General features: G+C 43.6%; 1 protein-coding gene across 1 annotated transcript in view; it reads left to right on the top strand.

Moving 5' to 3' along the window:
• Positions 1-744: 744 nt before the first annotated feature.
• cntnap2a (contactin associated protein 2a) overlaps positions 745-21,723 on the top strand; it is a 397,107-nt gene continuing 376,128 nt past the window's right edge. The window contains exon 1 of the mRNA XM_069666987.1: positions 745-1,359. Within this exon, the coding sequence (XP_069523088.1) occupies positions 1,257-1,359 (103 nt within the window). The 5' untranslated portion in view covers positions 745-1,256. The remainder of the gene's footprint in view (positions 1,360-21,723) is intronic.

The following is a 21,723-nucleotide window of genomic DNA, read 5'->3' as shown; positions in this document are numbered from 1 at the left end:
ATCACCAATCATCCTCACCGGCTGGCGGCGGTTGACTCTCAGCTGTTTCCATATGTAACAATAAGCCCTGATTGTCTGATGTTAGCATTACTCGAATGATATGCAATCGTTTGCTGCCGTATTCGAGGGGGCCGTGTGTTTTGATTTGTAGTTCGAACAACAGCTTCGAGAGCTGGCAAAAGTTTGCAGGGAGGGAATTGAAACCGTATTAATTTGCATGCACTACCCGAGTTTTACAAAGTTGGCTGAAAATCTGCAGTTTTCCTTTAATGAGTAATCTTTTCAGACAACAGTTTCCCTTATAGTTATGTATTATTATGAGGAGTTTGCGTACATTATAAAACCAACCCTTAAGCATGTTCTCTGTATCGCAAAGCTCATCAACGGTTTAATGAAAGAAATGTGACATGCTGTAAACTTATTTAGTGATAGCAACTGCATCTGTTGCTACTGTTTGCCCTTGTATCATCACTCATTGTCATCAATCATCATCACTTACCCAGAAAAAGACAATTTACAAGGATAACCGGCAAACAGAAGACACAAGCAGGGACATCAAGACAGAGAGACCGACTGTGTGTCATTTTTGAGAAAAGGATTCACCAAGTACAAGGCTACCACCACCTAGAGAAGGAGGGGGGCACTGTCTGGCTATAAGAAACGGAAAGACATTTAGAGAGGGAGAGAGAGAAAGAAAGACCGAGAGAAGTTCAGCACCAAGGACAGCGCACAGGAGCGCAGGAGAGGAGAAATCAGTTCAGTGGATTGGAGCTGCGCACAGTCATGCCTCCCTGAAATAGTGGAGACTGAACTGTACCCATACAGTCGCACCCAGTAGTTCTCGTCCTGTGGGAGTGGAGACCCGGTTGTTGTTTTGTGTTTTTTTAAGCGGGAGTCGCTAAATAAGGAGGCGAGATAACTGCAGAGAGAAGTGCGTTGCGCTTGCAAGCACAGGCGAGCCTGTTAGTCGGTGCGATCCTTACATCATCTCTTTATTGGGGGGAGAGAAAGAGAGAGAGACGGAGAGACATAGGGGAGAGAGAGAGAGTGATAGGAAGAGAGAGAGAGAGAGAGAGAGAGAGAGAGAGAGAGAGAGCGAGCGAAAGAGGGAGTCCGTGCAGCCAGGCTCCTCTTCCCAGTCCTCTGCTGCGAAGCAAGTCTGACGGACCGACTGGCGTTACCACCTCCCTGCTGCTTTTTTTTCTAAGTGTTTCCTCTCCCTCTCCCGTTCCGCTGCGTCCACACCGGCCGTGAAGATGCACCGGCACCGTCCTGCGCAGGGATTGACGTTGTTATTACCGGTCGCGTTGTGGATTTTCAGCCATGTCAGCGGTGTGCACGGAGCTTTGCCAACAACCCGTAAGTTGTTTTTTTTGGGCTTTATTTTGGATGTGTTTCCCCGCGCTGCACGGGGCGGGGGGGAGGATTTTGGATATGGGTGGGGAGCAGACCGAGCCTGTCTGAGGCGGGGACAGTGCGTTTGCCGGCGGGGCTGCAGGTATCCCACGGCGGTGTCAGCTGGGGCGCTCCGGAGCTTCAGAACCAGGCTCCACATGAGGAAGGGACACAGGACTTGGTTACCTTCTGAGTTTAGACATGCACGTGCTAACTCTTCAGTTTTCTGGCTCACATGTTTTAGCGTCCGTTGGTGATTTAGATCCCGGGTTTTCAGGGCGTCCAGATCGGGCTGGGTGACTGACATTTGATTGTGTCCGTGGTGGTTTTGTGTGCACTCTCAGCACTGGGGCATAGAGACTACAGTTAGGAAACCATTAGTCTCTTACGTCTTTTTGTGCACTTTCAGGATTTCTTAGGATTAACATTATAAAACCTCATTTTATTTTCGTTCAGAGCGTTGCAATCCATTTGTTCCAGATAAAGTCACACACAGAAATGTTGCAGAATCTTTAAAGTTATGGACTTTGTGCAAGCTCCAAGTTCTTACTGTAAATGACCCAGATGTAAAGGCTTCTTATTTTGAACCGTATGCATTCTTATATACGTTGTTAATAAAGTTGCATGCAATTTGAAGCGTATTAAGTCCTCTCCTTTATTGCCAGTTTAGGGCTAATTGAAGACAACTTTTACGTGGGCAAACTTGCAAGCAAAACTTGCAGACAACTTCTATAATACAGGCTGCATTAAGGATGATTAAAGCCACGTATTTTACAGTGAATCCTCTTTTTGCTTATTAATTCATGACGACTCTAAATTCTAGCAACAAGAGTTTGTTTATGCTCCACACTGCCTGACATTTGTGAGTATTTACTTTCTTTTTTGCTGACATTTCATCATTTTTGTCCTCTTAAACTCTTTAAGATTTTGGATGTTTATGTTCTTCGTATTTTCTTCCTATCTCATGGTATTTACCCCTGGTATATTCTGGAATCTACCATCGCCTTGATAGGCTTTAATGCGCTATTATTGGTCCAATCCACCCTCTAAGGACGCGGCGGTTATATTTGGCTCTGGTGTTTCCCTGGCATCGTCCACTCTTGGTGCGGTGTCTTTCCGGCGTCGCTGACGGTGACTGAGCCGGTGTGACTGTGTGACTGATTCCCGGTGATCGCCGGGGCTTCTCGGGTCCCGGATGAATGTGTCCGGGGACGCGCCTCATTAATCATACCATCCGACAGACAACGGAGAGACTACACCGGGAGCCGTTTGCGCGTGCGTGTCTCTACACGGATATGTCAGCGTGTGCGCGTGAGTGAGTGTTAGAGAAGGAAGAGGGGGGAGTTAGAGGAGATGGTTAGCGCGTTTCTATTCCACAAAGCTGTGTGCCATAAGAGTGCGAATAGGTGCCATAGTGACAACACTTTATTTATAAGACTTTATTGATCCCTTTATGGAAATCCTCTGTCCTCTGGCTCCCGTCAGCTGGCAGGTCAGTCTGAGGATCCCCGGAGCAGGGAGAGATTCAGTGTCCTGTTAGGGGAAACTTTAGCTGGCGACTTGAGCCAGGTAGATTTAAGACTTGTAATGAATTATAGTTGAAACGTTTTGACCTTTCAAAATAAAAGTCTAAGCGATTTCTTATATCAAAACTGTCACTGTAAACTTGTTTGTATGTAAATAATCCAGAAAATCATGCTGAACGTGCATGTTTACATATACCATTAGGTATAACATATATAAAAATACATCAATGGCATAGACCTTTATAAAGAAACCACAACATACTGTATATCAATCACTTCATCACTCTATATCTATAGCGTATGGATATGTTTGGTTACAAACAAGAAGGGCACTCAGAGAGCACACACCACTGCCAATGCCAATAGTCCAGGCATTTTTGATATGCAAGTATTAGAGATATGGTTGTGCCTTGCAGAAGCATCTGGATGCAGTCAACACTGCTTGTTTTGTTTGTAAGTCTGATCCGGATCAGGTCTATAATTTAATGGGATCTTTCTCGGTAAAGGCTGCAGGCTTCCACGAAGTTTCATGAAGAATGCAAGCGGTAGTGTTTCTTTAATGCTGCTGAAAAACAGAGATAAAGAAATGGACGTGTTGGGGACAGACGGGACCTAAAAAATAACCTTCTTTTACAGAGATAATAATGACTATAATACAACACAAAAGGAATATGATATGTAGAAGGATGAGAGTAGGATTTGCAAGATGCAAGGCAGGTGAGCGAGTGAGTGTGTGTGTGTGTGTGTGTGTATGACAGAGGCAGAGAGAGTCATACAAACAGCATGTTGAATCGGACCAGCAGTTCCACCCCTGAGCTTAAAATCCGAGTGCTGACTTTATCCCCTCCTCAGAGACTAGATGTGAAACATTCGGGGGAATAGACAATGTCATTCTGCCCAATGGTCTGAGGCACGGGCTAAAAAAGATTAACGTTTACATCCTGCCAGGGCAAACGCACACACTCGCAGACTCAAAGTCAATGGGCTGGCTGACCCAGTGACTGTGTGGACTCTCTGTGTTTGTGCATGTATATTAATGTATACGTTAGTGCATGTATGGTTCTTTAAATAAATATCGAGCAGTAATCCAGGGATTTCCTCCAAGCTTAGTTTTAAGCGTCCATCAGTTTAATGTTACATTCTAGCATCGCTTTACATCTACGGCGGCCTGAAAAATACACACACACAAGCATGAGGTAGCTACAGCTCTAAGTTTATACCAGCACAGGTGCACACACACCTGCAGACGCTCCCACAGCTACAGAAAAGCAGATTGTTTGTCCTTGCTAACTTCAGCTGTTAGCTCTAATGAGTTGACTACTATACAGTATGTAAATGTGTTGTTGTAGGGTGTTGGAGGCAAGGTCTCTCACCACCTACCATGGTGCAACTCAAGTTCTTGGATTCTCTGACAGGAATATCAGCCTGATTCATCAGGCGTACTACATGTTGTATGCACGGATATTTAGCAAAGTCAAACAGCCTTCTTTAAGTTTCATTTAACCTTACTGGAAATAAACAACCTCCCCTATGATCAGCCCTTCACTCTCCTTCTCTTGCTATCCATCGCTGCCCGTCTAAAGGACAGGGTTTGCATTTTTAACATTCTCCGCACCATTGAGTGAAAAGTGAAGGATGTTCCTTTAAGTCACTGTGTTAGTGACACGGTGGGTGGCTAAATAGGATGCCCCTAGAGCCTGTCTGATATAGAATCAGATTACCCTTTTCTTATCTCATTAAGCATGCCAGGCCTCCTGACACAGACATCAGTCTGGTTGCTCCTCAGGGGCCGCACAGGGCAACACTGGGTTTCCTGTTCTTCTGTGTAACTCCCAGTGATGGGAAGTAAACTAGTAGTTTAAATACACCTTGCAGTAGCTTGCTGGTAGCTCAAGCATTGTTACTGAAGCAGTTTCTTGTATAATTAAAGGAGAAGTTTGGTATTTTTAAACCTGGGTGCTATTTGTACAAATTTCTGTGTCGAAATAAATCATAGGAGCAACAACTTTTGGAATCGGTCCAGTAAAAAAAAGACGATCTTTGTAGGGATCATTTCCGTAATGGTGTCGGACACCTGGGGTAATAATCTGAGGCTGTCAGTGTCAGTGGACGTACTTTGATTTGGCGCAATTGCCCCTGACTTACGTTGCCGCCATTGTGGCTGTACCGCGGGCAGTGGACCGATTCTAAAAGTTTTTGTCCCTGTGAGTCATCTCGACACACACATTTGTACAAATAAGGCCCAGGTTAGAAATACTGAACTGCTCCTTTAAGTACTGGAAACACAACCTATTTGGTGCCATAAAAGGAAAAGACTGTTTCTTTTATACTGTAACTGAACTTCCCTTGATCATCTCTCTCTTTCACTCCGACTGCTGTAAAGACATGCGCAGGCAGTGGTTTCATAAGGCCGCCACCGCCGCACACTTGACCTTTTGTGTGGTGCTTGTGTGAAAGGATGTGGATGCTCAGTGCTCGCAGAGACACGGCGCATCGCAGATAAACCTCCCAAAGTTCAGTCAGAGGAAGGATGACCGTGGCCGCACTTTAAAGGTGCAAATGAACAAGTGGGCAGTTGAGTGGTGTTTCTTTTGCAGGCAGTGTTTTGTATTGTGTTTTTTACGATTCAGTACCACATGTGCATGGTTATTTTTATTCAATTTCACAGTGGCCTTGGTTTACCCCTTGCTGTAGTTCAGCTCCTTCCAGTGGGAAGTAAGTAGTTCCCAAACACTCTGTTTACGACATGAAACAAGATTAAGGTATTTAGCTGCACCCCTCTGCCTTCACAAATGTTCTTAGTTGTGTTTGGAGCTTTAATAGCTCTTACCTTTTATATTTAAATGAGGCCACGCTGAGGGAGGCCAATTTGCTTGAAGCCACTTTATCAAACCAGCTTATATTAAGAGAATAATCTGTGATATCCTCGCACTCCTACCACACAAACATCAATGAAAGCAGCTGCTCCAAGCAAATGAGTCACTGATTATAATCATATCACCGCCACCGTCGGAAAAATGTCAGCGACGTATGCTGTAATTTTCTTAAAACCGACGCACAGGTAAACCTAACGCCGGTCCTGCCTGCGTCTGGTCTTTGTGTGTGTATGCGACTCCCAGTAGGAGGTGGTAATAATAGGCTTAGGGCTGAAGGAAGCAGACTGCTTTGGCTCAGATTAGATCAGCTCAATAAGTGTTGTTTGGTTACTTTGGCCCCTACGTGCGCGCACGCCTGTATTTTGAGAACGTCTGTGCATGTCCACATTTGTCATGCATCGCGTCGGGTGAGTCACAGCTTAGGAAACAAGGTCTACTTCTTAATTGCTCTGCCATTTTTCCTCTCCCTCGCTGTCCTCCTCTGTTTAAATTGCTCCCTTCCGCCTGCCTGCTTTTTTTTAATCTATCGCTCCTTTGCACTCCCTTCTTTTCAATAAATCTCCCTCAACTTCTCCTAATTCTCCTTCTAACTCTCCCCTGCGCATCTCGCTTGTATTTCAGCCTCAAATATAAAAGCTTTCATGCCTTGCTCCTCCCTTGTCTCATCCCTAACTAGCTCTGATTATTCCCCCTGCTCCCTCCTACTCCTTCACCCTTATTCCCCTGAGTTTCTCTCTCATCATTTCATTCTGTTTCTCCCCTCCTCCTGTCTCCTGCCCTTTCTCTCGCCCCTAACTATCTCTAATTCCTTCTTTCCCTACTTGGCTCTCCTCTGTGATTTTATCATGTAGCCATAATCACTTTCCTCCCTCCTTGTATTTTCCCTTTTTTTCCCCCTCCACCTAAGTCTCTCTCCTCACAATCTGTCCCCTCTTCTCGATCTGCTACTGATGAGTCGCCACTAGTCACTCTTCAAGGCAGCAAGGTGATGCATCTGCTCACGCACGCTCGTGCAAACTCTAAAAGTAGCACCAACTGTGTGTGTGTGTAAGTGTGTGTGTGTCCACTGCAACAACCAGACTGACATGGAGCGAAGCCAAACAGACACAGGCATACTGCAGTCTCTGCTTTCAGTCTGGCACTGCTCTTACAGTTTTCCTGCCCCATCAGCGTATGAATATTTTAGCCCACTGAAACATGAATTCATGACAGCGCTTTTGAGACACAAATGCTTGACCCCGTAATCCACTGCTTTCTAAAAAGCACTTTATATTCCTAGCACAAGGAATAAGAAGCACTTCATTTAAAAAAAACTGGAGGAAGAGAAGAACTTTCTTAAATACACATTATAAGGAGAAATACGGCCTTCACGAGGGATGCACAATGCTATAGGCACGTTATCGGTATCTGCAAATAATGGCTTTTTCTACCAATTTATTAACGATATATGCCACGACATTAACTCAGTACAAGTGTGCGTGCACTGCCTGTGCAAAGTTATCAACAATATACAAATAAAGACTAAAAAGTCACAGATACTTGAGCCAATTTAACAACTTTCACAACTCTTAACTAGCAAACAGTTAGCTCGCATTCTTGTCATTTTACCGGACTTACCAATATCAAACACGCGGAAAATACACTCGCGGCCAAAGCAGACGCTAACAGAGTGTAACATAAACATCAGTGCAAAACTAACTTTGTGGACGCACTCACGATAAAAAGAGTCCATCTGTGATCATTGATATCTCCATAGTAGGTGCAGTAAACAAGTCCGGGCATGTCTCCAGTGTTGCCAACTGTTTTCCCCATGAAAGTAGCTAGCACTAGCTCCAAAAGTCGCAAGAAGTCACCAGATGACGTCATACGTTAATTTGCATATTGGTTACATCATCACATTTTAATTTGCATAACTCTTTGTGGTTGTGAGCAAATGCTGCCCGCTGCCCCAGGCCAGCCCCGCCCGCCCCTGACTGACTGCGCAGTGCTGCTGCGCACAGGACAAGAGGAGAGAGGAGAGAGAGCAACTCTGAGCTGTTGGCAGAGGAGCTGTAAACTGTGATTACTCTGAGCAGCATACATGGGAATGAATTATAATATAATACATTTCACTGATCTGTAAAAGTCGGTAAATATGTTGCCTGTCGCTTTTATGAAAATAAGTCGCTGCGAGATTTAGTGAGAAAGTCGCTGAGTTGGCAACACTGCATGTCTCCCTCGCTGTGTTTAGGGAGGGATGCTGCATTCAGGTGTGCTCAGAAATGTGAGTGATCAGACACATGACCCTTTGTACAGTGAAGAAGGGTGCAAGATGTCTGCGGTGTGGCAGTTTTTGGCCACTACAATAAGAGTAGGCGTGATATCAATCCCCCTACAGGGGATTTAAGACTTGAGGTGGAAAAAAACATGTCCCTGATATATCGGTATGGAAATCTGCAATCAGCCTTCACCCTTGATTATTTGTACATGTGTATTTTCTTAACATGCACAAAGTGATAAATCGCTTAAGTATTCTTATTCACATGTTCAGGATGAGGCATTTCGCTGATTTTCTTTGCAGTGTTTTGGATCAAAGAGCATAGCAGACATCTTCTCGCAGGAAATGCAGACATGTAATCACCAGAGCACCGTGACTGTTTTGCTTTCTCTCTCTCCCCTGTCAGCTTCATCCTCAGACCGCTGTATCAGTCTCCTTGAAGAGTTGGAAATTTCAGTCTTGGAAGTGATGCTCCTGCGGGGCTATCTGTGTTTCATCATGGGAGCAAGGCCGCACTGAGACAAACGTACACTGACAAGTCATGCAGCATAATTCCCTTAACAATGTCTGCGACGTTACGTGCAAACACACTCCCACACACACGGACCACCTCTCTTCCTCCTCGTGAATGTCACAGACTTCACATGCATTAATTAAAAACCCACCCTATCATTGGAAGTGAAATACAGGTGCGTAATTGGCTAATTCTGCATCTAAAGATTCAGATATGCGCATACTCTCGTCTCTGCACTGCAAGCGTGTGTGTGCATGTGCGAGTTATAGGATCTGAAAGTTATTCTAGTGGAATGTGTTCTCATTAGAACCCGTCAGAATGTGTCCACCTCGTTAGACAGGGGTCTCCGTGACGGAGAGTGGGCTGGCAGCCGAGGAGGAGGAAGAGAGAGGGACAGTTAGAGAAGGAGGAGGCGGCATTTATCCCACAAGAGAGGAGGATGAGGAGAGACAGCTCGAGGAAAGATGGTCAGGAGGCGAGGATTCTCTCTGACACCTTGTCATTCAATATTACTGTTGTTGCTATAATCTGAAGCTGCATCAGTCCAGGCTGTCACCTTCTACCACACTTCCCCTCAGTAATACCTGGCCTTTTTACAGCTTGATTGATATTATAACAGCCTGCGTAATTGCTTCCTCAGTTGATGTGAATATGCACTTAAAATCCACTTATTGTACATCACCATTACACTTAAAATAAGCATCTATACTAGTGTGGACACAAAGTGCAAATCTGCAGGTAAAGCCAATATGACATACAACCAAATATAATCTTAATAAAACCTTTAAGATGTTCTTTTACTTTTTGTCCACTCAGGTTGTAACCTGGAATATATGAGACTATACTTCACAAAGCTCGGTACATCTTGACTTGTAGCTCGGGACTAGATCCCATTGAGCCTTAAATGCTGTCTAATGTGCTAAGCTTGCTAGATTTTTCGAGTTTATAAATCCATTCAGAGTCTTTTGAGTTTGGAACGGTGACCCTGCACCATCAGCTGAATATGCAGAGAGGTTAAAAGAATGACCTGACTTTACAGCCTTTGAGACTTCTGAACGTTATCAGCAGTAAGAGTTGGATGTTGCAGATGTTGAAGGAAGCAAGATTCTGCACCTACAAATAATTTTTTTCCCACTTCAAAGTAATATACAAACCAATTTTACTGGATAATAAGCTTAATAATTAAGGGTTTCTCCCTTTTTTAAATGTTTTTTTTCTGATCTAATGCAGGTTAAATTAAATATGACAGCAACTCATTAGCCTTTACATGCATTTATCTCCTCAGCCCCCCTCTCCTTAATCCCCATCCCTCCTCCCTTTTAGGGATGGATCATGAATTTTCAAATTTTCAAATAGTCATGATGCCTGGTTGTAATTTGGTACTAAGCATCTGGAAGCTGTTTGCTAAGAGACTTCTGCAGCCGTCAAAGAGTTCTGTGTGGAACTCGTCGAAAAAATAAATGAAAATGTGGTCAAGTGCAAAGTTTGAACGGTAAAACTAGCAGTTTCTACAACAACTATGCACAGTATGACAGTATGAGTCTCACCGTAAGAGAAATGATCCATGTCCAGGGAAGATGCACAGTTCATTAGAGTTGTGAAACAGTAAACAGTCACTCTCTCTCCTCATGTCAGCGTGTGTTTGCGTGCACAGGGGTGGGGGGCAATCTTCGAATAATTGTTGAATAGTTCGCGTTACAATCGAGTAGTATTTTTGCTTGAAATGCCCATCCCTACTCCCTGTGTGACATGCTTACGAAATTATGAATATTAATAATAAACACATTGATATCAAATACAAAATTGAAAAAAAAATCCCACAGAAAACAAACAAACAAATAGCATAGCAGAGTATAAACACCTGTGTATAGTTATTGCACAGTTTGAGTCATCTAACTTAATTAGATTTTTTCCACAGCTTTGGACGGAGGGTCTAATGAACCATCCTTCACTCTGTTGGTTCTATAGAGAGTTCCAGTTTTTATTGTTTTCTATATCAAGTGATAAGTCAAAAGACTTATATGTGCTGATTGCCAGAAACTTTAAGGAGTAAACCTCTGTATTAGGTTCTGAACAACCCCATTATTTTTGGCTGACCGCCGGGGTCAGCCCTACACATGAGTCTGTATGTGACTGACTGAGCAGCTGAGTGAGTGAGTGACAGTACTTTCACAGCCATAGAGAGAGAGTGTTGTGACATCGCAATAGCGGATCATGGAGCATATTGGACTGTCTATACAGCTCTGGATGTTTTGTTCGGGGAGTAGGCGGGGCTGCTCCTCCGCTGCTCGTCCACTGTCCTCACCTACGTCCGCACCTGCTTTCAAACACGTTGCCATCGGCCTCATAAGGACAGTCCTTGTAACACATTGCCCACAAAAGCGCAGATTGACCTGATGCGGTCAGCCACAGGTTTTGACCGAGTCTTGTTTCCTGATGATTCATCTGCAATTAGATAGATAGCTAGTACACAATGGAGGTGAAACCGGCCTGGGTTAATCTTGGCGGACTGCCAGAACTGAGCTGCACCAGGCACCAGGCTGCTGGAGGTGTCAGAACAGTTAAAAGCTGTGTAAGTGACCCACATCGTCAGAGTCAAACAACAGTGTCAAAACCAGCACAGAGTAAAACTGGGCACTGTCACACTTTCTACATGCTATTGAACTCCATCCAGTGCTGGGGATGGCATCGATGATTGTGTTGTTTTGTGTCCAGCTGCTGCAACAATGAGGACACAATCCATCCCTGGCAGCCCTACCACAAATACTGCCAATCATTTTCTATGTATCTGGTCAAGCTGCAGCGAGAGGCTGAATCCAAGGTACCGCTGTGGTGCCAAGCATTTTTTGGTCAGTTGCTTTGTTGTCTTCTTTTTTCATTACCTGACTTTTTCCTGCAACATCTGCAAATCTAGAGGCACTACTTGTCAGAATAACATCCATGCATTATTGTTGGTTTAATTGTTATAGATTAAAAGCATTTATTGGAAATGGATGTGCGGGGAAGCTGCTTTCTCATTGGTCAGAATTTCAACTTGGTAAAACTCCCTGAAGTAAACAGAGAGAGAGAGCACACTGATCAATCACACTCAACACGATCACAGAGTTTAATGATTTGGCTGATTTATTTTTTACTTTTAACCAACATTGTTCCACAGATTGATCACTTCCATTCTCCTTTAGTTTCTCATGAACAGTTTGAACACCTCCGTGTTCTTTTGTGTTTCCAAAAGCATTTGTGAAATGTTCTGGGTGGCCATATTTCTATTTCCTCGTCGCTCCCCCGCGTCTGTCCTCTACACATCTTGCTGCCTGTCTCTGCAAGTGTAAGCACCCGTTAACAACCCACAATGCACAGTGTCTTGGTTTGCTTCCTGTATTATTAATTATATTATCCTATATTATTTGTCATCCCAGCCAGTCCCTCTATGCAACCACAGAACAATATCCAGCTTGGACAAACTGAACTCATACCCACAAAGTCTGCCAGGAACCTGAGTGTCATTATTGACGACTAGCTAACCTTTAAGATTCATGTGGCCTCGATTGCTCGGTTGTGTCGATTTGCCCTGTACGACATCAGGAAGATCAGACCCTACCTTTCAGAGCATGCAACACAACTGCTGTTACAGGCTCTCGTGATAGCACGCATTGATTACTGCAACTCCCTACTGGCAGGCCTTCCTGCATGCACATTCAAACCTCCGCAGCAGCACGACTGGTCTTCAACCAACCCAAAACAGCACCTCTGCACTTAATGATATTGATGCTATTGATGATGATGACATTGAGGATGTTGTTGATGTTGATTAGGATATTCATGATGAGGACTATAATGACCTTGTTGCCCTGTGCACTGCTGGTTTGTTAGCACTTACTGACTTCGTTCCCTCCTGTCTTGATCGTTGCTTGTGCGGCTGTGGCTTAGTGGAAGAGTCGGTCGTCTTTCAATCGTAAGGTCGGAGGTTCGATCCCCAGCTCCCTCAGGCTACATGTCGAAGTGTCCTTGGGCAAGACATTGAACCCCAATTTGCTCCCGGTGGCATAGCCAACGGGTATGAATGTGATATCTGATTGACAGTTGGGCACTTTACGTAGCAGCCTCTGCCATCAGTGTGTGAATGGGTGAATGTGATATGTAGTGTAAAAGCAGCTTTGAGTGGTCGCAAAGACTAGAAAAGCGCTATATAAGTACAGTCCATTTACCATCTGTGTTGTATTAACTCTCAGATGTACATCGCTTTGGACAAAAGCGTCTGCTAAATGAAATTGTAACATATTAGGTCCTACTATAAAGCCGTTTCTGTACACACCTGGAACAAACCGAGACCCGTCTTTGCTAGCGGACCATGGTCCGGTTGTTTGGTCCCCACCAGAGATCGATTCTGGCGACCTTGCTGGTTCGATGACTCTCTTTGAAGTAGTTTGAGTTCTGTGATTGCTCTCCATACCATTAACTTATCATTGTTAAATCTTTACTTTGTGTTAATCATTATCCGTAATCATTAATTGACCTTTTGGCTGGTCAAGCATGACAGACACGGTCCATCATGCATCATTCACCATGGATGTTAAACATTGCAGATGGAGCCTGGAGTATGGCGAACACTTAGTAATTGTGAAGTATATTTTTTTAATGAGACTTTCACCTAATTGCATTAACTGATTATTTATTGCTCATAAAAACATAATCGGCACACATTACTGATTCATCATCCAAGAGTTGTCATTGATCCAACCATACACAATCACAATGACTTGTATAGAGTTGCGTTAAGCGTACTGCTAATGGAGAATTAAACTGTCGCCCTTGCTTCGCTTCCTCTTTGAGTTTAACCTATATTCTCCAACATTAACCCTTTGATCTGCACATGCCTGCTGGTTAGCATGATGAATCTGGGGATTACACATTGAAAACCGCAGCACGACATCTGTTCAACTGTCTCACTGGAGCATGCATCCACACACACATACACTCCAACCATGCCTTTTTTCTCTCTCTCTCCATCTCTTTGTCACTCCTTACATACAGCAGACGGCGTATCTAGTCAAAATGTGTGCGATACTGCGCGCGGGACCGTGCATGTACGTATGCGCACGTTCCTTTCCGTCATAATGGATGCTGGAAATCTAGCCACCAGCTCATGTGGAAGAGCGCTGAGGAAAAGGGCATTGTGCAGCCGCTAAGACAAATGTTGTTATTACTCGCAGCCTTTGCATTCAATTTGTTTTTTAAGCCGCTTGAATACCCCATTTACAGCCCAAGATTAAGTGAATTAATCTTTGAGCTACTTTCATTGAAGAAAGCCTCCTGCGTTTTCTCTTTAGACTTGGAGGAGAAGCACAGAGGCAGAATGGGAACATACCGTAGCCAAGCAGTCACTTGGAAAACATAACCTGTGTATTTCTGTGTGTGTATCTCTATTTTGGTAGCGTGAAGCTGAAATATATGTGTGCATGCATTGGTGTGTGTGTTCCTCTCACTGTGGTCTATGTATATGTGTTAGTGGAATTAGAAAGCAGGAGTCGAACAAAAGTTCTTTGTGTTCTCTGGCTGTGCTTGAATGACGCGTGTGTGTGTGTTGGATGACATAAATTTGAGTTTTCAAAAAGATGTGTGAGTGTTTCCCGATGCGTAGTTGCCTCAGTTGTGTGATCATGTTCTGATGGAGTGTGTGTGTCATTGTGGGTGGGTGGACTGGCTCAGCCCGGAGCAGACAGTGGTTAAAGTGCACAGTAATTGGGATGTCAGACAGGCCTGGCCTCTCGCAGAGTCTTGGAACAACCTCTAGCAGAAATGCCACAAACATTTGGATTCACAAAAAAATTGTGTGTGTGTATCTGTGTGTTTAGTTATTTTTGGGCCCAGTCTTTATTTGAGTCCTTTTAATAGATATCTGCCAACACGGAGTCCTTTCTCATACTTATATTTGCCTAAATCTGGGGCAATCTGAGTCATCCAGTTACTGCCTTATTTTTTATAAGCTACTAGAACCAAACACTTAAGGCCCCAGTTCACAACTACAAATGTACTTTAAATAAAGCTTGAATTCATACATGTCCTTTTGTGAAATGATTGAAAGCACAGCACCAAGTAGTGGACCTCTGAAGGACAGACTGGTGCCAGCCGACAGTTTGTAGACGCTGAAAACTCTTTGTTGGGAGTTGCCAAATACAGCTGTGAAAGTAACAGGCATTAGATAACTTATAGTCGGGAGAGCACAGGTTGCAAAAAGCCAAAGAAAACCTCTAACACTTGCCAAGATAGATTTTGGCCAATCAGGTCACTCGCAGAATCCGCATGAATAAGCAAAGCACATGAAATGAGATGATGCCTCTGTTTTAAATACAACAAAATTTGTAAAGCAGAGGCATCATTCAAAGCTGCTACCTGAGTGTTTTGTACACAATGACAACAGTTTTGTAACAGTCTGAGCTAAACAAATCCATGTATTTTGTTAGACCAGGCTTCAGAACTTCATACAGTCAATCACTCTAATTTCCGGTCCTGCATATTAGGAAATATAATAAATAGCACTTTAGGCTGTGATATGGAGAGCAGTGGTACAACATTAGCAGGCCGAGGTGGAAAAAACACAGTGAAGTCAAGTAAAAATAGGATCGGATTTTGATCAGCTTTATTTTAATACCAATCCGACACTAATACTGATACAAAGCCGATACAGAAACCGATACCAATACAGACACAAATACAGATACAGAAACAGATACCAAAACGGATGCCAACACAGATTCCAAAACTGACACAAATACTGATTCCAATACCGATACCAAAACTGACACAAATACAAATGCCAATACCGCTGCCAAAACTGACACACATACCGATGCCAGTACCGATACCAAATCTGACACAAATCCTGATGCCAAGACCGATACCAAAACTGACACCAATGCCAATACTGATACCAAAAATGACGCAAATACCGATGCCGATACCAAAACTGACACCGATGCCAATACCGATACCAAAACTGACACCAATGCCAATACCAATACCAAATCTGACACTAAAACCAATACCAAAATTGATACCAATTCATTGAAATATGTCTGGACTGGCCCTATTCAGATTCCCACAATCAGCTTGGGACAGCATGTGGTTATTCTGCGTGCGTTCTTCTGCTTATATGTGCATGCACAGTACATGTGCTCAATATCAGTTTGTTATATAGTCTGTACTGCAAACGCCCTGAAGAGGCTTCGGCACATCTTTGAGTGCTTGCGTGTGTACGTTCAAAGCTTTGTACGTTCAAAATGGAAAGAAGGAGAGCTGAGGCTAGATGTGGATGTGGTCCATTAGCTCCGGTTCAGGGCTCTGTTAAAGTGTAAGCTAAGATTAGTCAGACAGGGGTCACTGCTTCCTCTTTCTACCTTTCTTACACCTGCCTTCTCTCGGCCGCCTTCCATATTTTTCTTCACTGTGGCTTTCTTTTCTCCCTCCCCTGATCCTGATCTTTCTTTGTCTGCGTGCTTGTCTCTCTCTTTCTCTCATTTCTCTCTCCCATACTTCAGACTGTTTTATTCACTGAGGAGGCCTCTTACTCTTAACTCAGTCCATTCTTCTTCCTCTCAGTTAAATGCCACCTTGTTTCTGTCTCTTTTCATGTCACTTTTCCCTTCATATCTACGTCATCTGACTTTATATAACTCTTTTTTTTTACTCCGTCTCTTGCTGTCTATAAATGTTGTTTAGCACCAGTTTTACGTCAATTTAACATCGAGACACTAAAAGGCAATGGTAGACGGGACAAGGTCGTCTGTGATGCACATTTCATATGCTAAAGCACTTCAAAGTGTTTTGCACAATGCATTAAAAAAGAAAAAGAAGAAAGAAGAAACATCATAAAATATTAGGTTCAAATGAAAAGAAAATAGCAGAAACACCCAAAAATTAGGCCAGTGTTTGTTTGGAGAATGTCTTCGGTCCTGATTGAACTTTATTGCATTAAAGGAGCAGTTCAGCCCTGGAAAAAGCCACTGTCATTCAAACCGGTGGTGTTCTATGTAATCAACAGAAGCAATAATACTTGAAATTGGCGGCATAGCTGTGGAGAAAGTTGCACAAGCAGCTCGTTGTTTCGGCCATTCTACATTCCTACAACACCCAGCGTGCATTGCGCCCCTCCCTCTGAAGGAAAGGGCCCAGCGAGAGACGCTGGAGTGAAATACTACCGTTTTCCAGTCAAGGACATTGATTGCTGCCGGCAATGTCAAAGAGCAGTACAGAATCCGAAATATGACGAGAATATAACGGGGGTCTAAAAAATCTTCAGGTCTGCAGTCTACATTTCAAACCTGACTATTTTTGAACAAGACATGACATCGGAGGCGGGCATCCTAGATTGAGGAAGTGTAGTTTAGCGAGCTCCCTGGCCTCCGCCAGATGACGCGTTTTACGTAGTCTTACGTAGACACAACATGAATCCACCATGAGCAGTACTAAGCAAGAGTGATAGACCAAAGGCCGAATTATCATCCCATTATTGTTACCTGTGTACCATTAGCGTAAGCTTTTTCGTTATAGGATCTTTGAGATTTCAGCCACTAGATGTCACTATGGCACTTGCATCCGACATCAACAAATAGGCTATGACCTGTCAATGAATCAAAACAGCACGATCAATTTTTAAGCTTTTTAATCTGCAATGAGTCACAACACCGCAACAGCATAGCCCATTTCTGGCCTGATATGTCATGAAAAATAACAGGCTTTTGTTGTTGGTTTTCAACCAGGAAATGCATCCAAGTGCTTTCATAAACTTACAATAATACAATGATAAAAACTTGCACTTTTTACTTCTCATCTGTCCACTGAAATCGAATTGGATGGTCAACAGCTGGCTCAAATCCAGAGTCCTCACTGGCCAATGATGAACAGCGCTGTGTAACAGTCGCTGGATATGTAGACTGTTATGTAGATGGATAAGTGTATGTGTATGTGCATAAGTGGATGTTGGATGTGGATGATGTTTTATGTCGGTCGGTGAATGAACATTGCTATCGGATTACAGCACAACTGCATAGACATTCACATGTACAATAATTAAGGGCCTATCTGCCTGCCATACCGATGGGATCTGAGATTGATCGGGGGCATACCGGGCTCTCCCTCACCTGACGTTGAAGCTGCGGGGCGCACAGTGGTCAATTTAAAAACATAATAAAGTAAAAAATGCAGCATATATGTTAAAAAGCTCCAACAGTTTAAAAATGTACTCGATACAATTAACTCCGGAAACTGTGTCAAGTGTTATAAAGTGCTCTGTTAAAATTTGTTGCCACTTTGAAATGATAGGTACTTAAGATTACTCAGGAAGGGATGTGGTTTAAAATGTGGCAAAGTACTTCAAGTAAAACCTACTTAAGTTAAAGTAAAATTACAAAAGTACAAGTACACAAAAAACTACTCAATCACTGTAACACGAGTTAATGTAATTTGTTACTTTCCACCTCTGGAAGTCAGATGTGATATGTTTGCGTTCTTCTGAAATTCTCTGTGCATGAGAGTGATTGTGTCTGTAAAGGAAATTAAATTTGTACCCTCTGGTTCTATCTGCCTCCCCCTTCAGTCACATTTAGCGCCTCTATTTCATGACTCATTTGTGAAATAATTGATTTTCTGTTGATCCTATGTTAATCAAAATGGAAATGAGCATGTAAATTCGGCAGCACGGCAGATCATGACTCCTTTATAGGCTCGAGCTCTGGCACAGACGCATAAACACAGTTACCATAACTCTATTCTGAACATTAAGACTTTAGCCCCGACATTAAAGGCACCATTAAAACAATCGTTAAAATGGATTGTATGAAGACTTTTACTCAGTCATAGATGCGTTTTGGGAATATGTTCTCACCGTGCATGCGTGGGTTCCCTCCGGCTTCCTCCCACGGTCCAAAGACATGCTCGTTAGGTTCATTGGTGACTCTAAATTGCCCATAGGTGTTGGTGTGAGAGTGAAAGGTTGTCTGTCTCTATGTGTCAGCCCTGTGATTGACTGTGATCAGTCCAGGGTGTACCCCGCTTCTCGCCCAGCTAGGAAAGGCGCCAGCAGGATGAGCAGTATAGATAATGGATGGATGGATGGGATTGAACTCAGCCTCATTAAACTTCTCTCTTACAACTGTGCACCTCTACACCTTCCACAGAACAGAGGTCACTGTATGAAATCTTGTAAAGCACAGAATAAAGCTATATGGGCTGCAGCGAGCTGGGGATCATGTGATCACTTCTAGTTCACTTAGTACTTCTCTTTTCATTTTTTGGTTAAATGACAATAAGCGTGCATTTAAGTCTCATGGCAAGACTGATGTAGATATGTCTTACCCTGGCAATAAAAACTGCCTGCATAAGCATGTTAATGTGGATTTTTGTTATGGGTTTTTTTCTGTTTTAAAATCATAACCCTTATGTTGGTTAGTGAGCATTTTTAGGCCTCTTTGCTGCTGAATGTGTTTGTCTCAATATGCGAACGGTTTCCAGCTCTTGTGGCAGCTTAGGATGCTTTTGCTATGAAGCAACATATCTTGTTCTTGAGATGTGATGTTCTTGTGAATTTGCATATCGGTTCAATTTATTTGGTGGCTGGTAGAATAGTTGTTTAGAGTAAGTGTTTTTTGTGCAGACCATGTACAGAATTCGAGCTGGTACCCGGAGAGGTGCTAGTTCCTTGCTTTGGCTCCCCCACTGCTTGGGGCGCATGTCCATGTGCAGCCCCATCACTCTGACATCTCTCCATTAGTGCATGTCCACAGAATCCTGTTCGTGCATGTGTGTATTTCGGGCCAGTGTGTGTGTTGCATGTTTGTAAAAACCTTTGGTAGCTGGTGGTTGTTGGTTTCTTAGCAAATATCAGCAGAGTAACCAAAAGCTGTACTTAAATATAAGTACAGTTTCTTTATAAAAGAAAATAAAAGCTCAACTAGAAGTAAATGTTCAACCTGGATCAACTTATCCCTTTGAGTAGATCAAAAGTTTCCCTTTTTACTTTACTACCGGTGATTCCCTTAGCTTTCATGGCTGATAAAATATCAGACAAATACTATATTTATATTTTTTTCACATTTTATTCTTAAACACACAAAGAAAAGACATGCTTACAGGTCATCATCCAGACATGGAAAGGCAAAAGTAGCCAAATTGAGGTATTTTTTCTCTGCAAAGTGTGGAGTATTCTGCTGCAGAGGAACCTCAGCCGGTTGTCTTGGAGTCTTCAAACAGGGTACTTCATCATCTAAAGGAGGAAACCCGAAGTTCTTAAACTCTAGATACTTCTTCTTATGATGAGTTTCCACCATATGATGCATAGCATCAGCAAGGTGAAGACTGGAAGGCAATGGGTCCTCCATGGGAAGGGGCTCTGGATCTTCTGCATCACTGTCGTCATCAAGGGAAGGAAACCCGATGTTCTTTAGATCAGGGTACCTTACGTCCTGTGTGTCTTCAACATGAAACAGCGCCTCAGCAGCAGGATGACTTAGTGGCAATGTAGCTTCCTTTGGCAACTGGTTTAGATCACTCAGAGAAGGAAACCTGGCATTGCTCAAACCTGGGTCTTTCTCAGAATCATTGTTCCCAGGTTGAAGTTCATCTCCAGAAGGACAAAGGCTTGGAGGTAGTGGAAGCCCCTTAGGCGTCAGCTTCAGGCGCTTTGGGGAAATGTCATAATCCAGAGAACACAACCATTTTCTTTTCAAATCAGAGTACTTTCGCTCATGAAGGTGTCCCATATGAAGCACAACCTCAACAAGTGGAGGGCTTGGAGGAAGGGGAACTTCATTAGGCAAAAGTTTGGGGTGACTTGGTTCGTCGCTGTCTTCCAGAGAAGGAAACCCTATGTTATCCAAATCTGGATATCCCATGTCAAGCACAAGATCCGCTGGTGAGGGACTTGGCGGCAGTGGAACATCACAGGCCTTCAAGTTGAGATGCTTAGACATCAAATAGGCCACTTCATCATCAAGGGAAGGAGATGTGTCGTCATCAGGAGCATCAGGGTACTTCTTCTTATTAGTGTTTTGGATTCCAAGCACATCATCATCCGGCAGAGGACTTTCAGGCAGCGGAATCTCTGCCAGTTTGCTCAGGGGCATCAGACCAGGCAATTCGTAAGGGTTTGGAGGAAGTGGAACATCACAAGTCAATACATTGAGAGCCTGGGATGTCAAATAGGCCACTTCGTCATCCACAGATGGAATCTCTACATTTGAAACAGGTAGGTTCTCCTCCTGAATTGGTGGAGGTGGTGGATTTGGAGGCCAAGGGACATTGTTGTGTAGTTGGCTGAGAGGCAGGTCCTCGAAGTCATCCTCCGGCAGTGGAACATCCTCAGCCGGTTGTCTGGGAGTCTTCAAACAGGGTACTTCATCATCTAAAGGAGGAAACCCAAAGTTCTTAAACTCTTGATACTTCTTCTTATGATGAGTTTCCACCATATGATGCATAGCATCAGCAAGGTGAAGACTGGAAGGCAATGGGTCCTCCATGGGAAGGGGCTCTGGATCTTCTGCATCACTGTCGTCATCAAGGGAAGGAAACCCGATGTTCTTTAGATCAGGGTACCTTACGTCCTGTGTGTCTTCAACATGAAACAGCGCCTCAGCAGCAGGATGACTTAGTGGCAATGTAGCTTCCTTTGGCAACTGGTTTAGATCACTCAGAGAAGGAAACCTGGCATTGCTCAAACCTGGGTCTTTCTCAGAATCATTGTTCCCAGGTTGAAGTTCATCTCCAGAAGGACAAAGGCTTGGAGGTAGTGGAAGCCCCTTAGGCGTCAGCTTCAGGCGCTTTGGGGAAATGTCATAATCCAGAGAACACAACCATTTTCTTTTCAAATCAGAGTACTTTCGCTCATGAAGGTGTCCCATATGAAGCACAACCTCAACAAGTGGAGGGCTTGGAGGAAGGGGAACTTCATTAGGCAAAAGTTTGGGGTGTCTTGGTTCGTCGCTGTCTTCCAGAGAAGGAAACCCTATGTTATCCAAATCTGGATATCCCATGTCAAGCACAAGATCCGCTGGTGAGGGACTTGGCGGCAGTGGAACATCACAGGCCTTCAAGTTGAGATGCTTAGACATCAAATAGGCCACTTCATCATCAAGGGAAGGAGATGTGTCGTCATCAGGAGCATCA

Source organism: Semicossyphus pulcher, unplaced genomic scaffold (genome assembly GCF_022749685.1).
Source record: "Semicossyphus pulcher isolate SPU_LCO1_2020_fin unplaced genomic scaffold, fSemPul1.0.p SCAF_18, whole genome shotgun sequence".
Taxonomy (NCBI): domain Eukaryota; kingdom Metazoa; phylum Chordata; class Actinopteri; order Labriformes; family Labridae; genus Semicossyphus; species Semicossyphus pulcher.
This window is presented reverse-complemented; position numbering and strand designations above follow the sequence as displayed.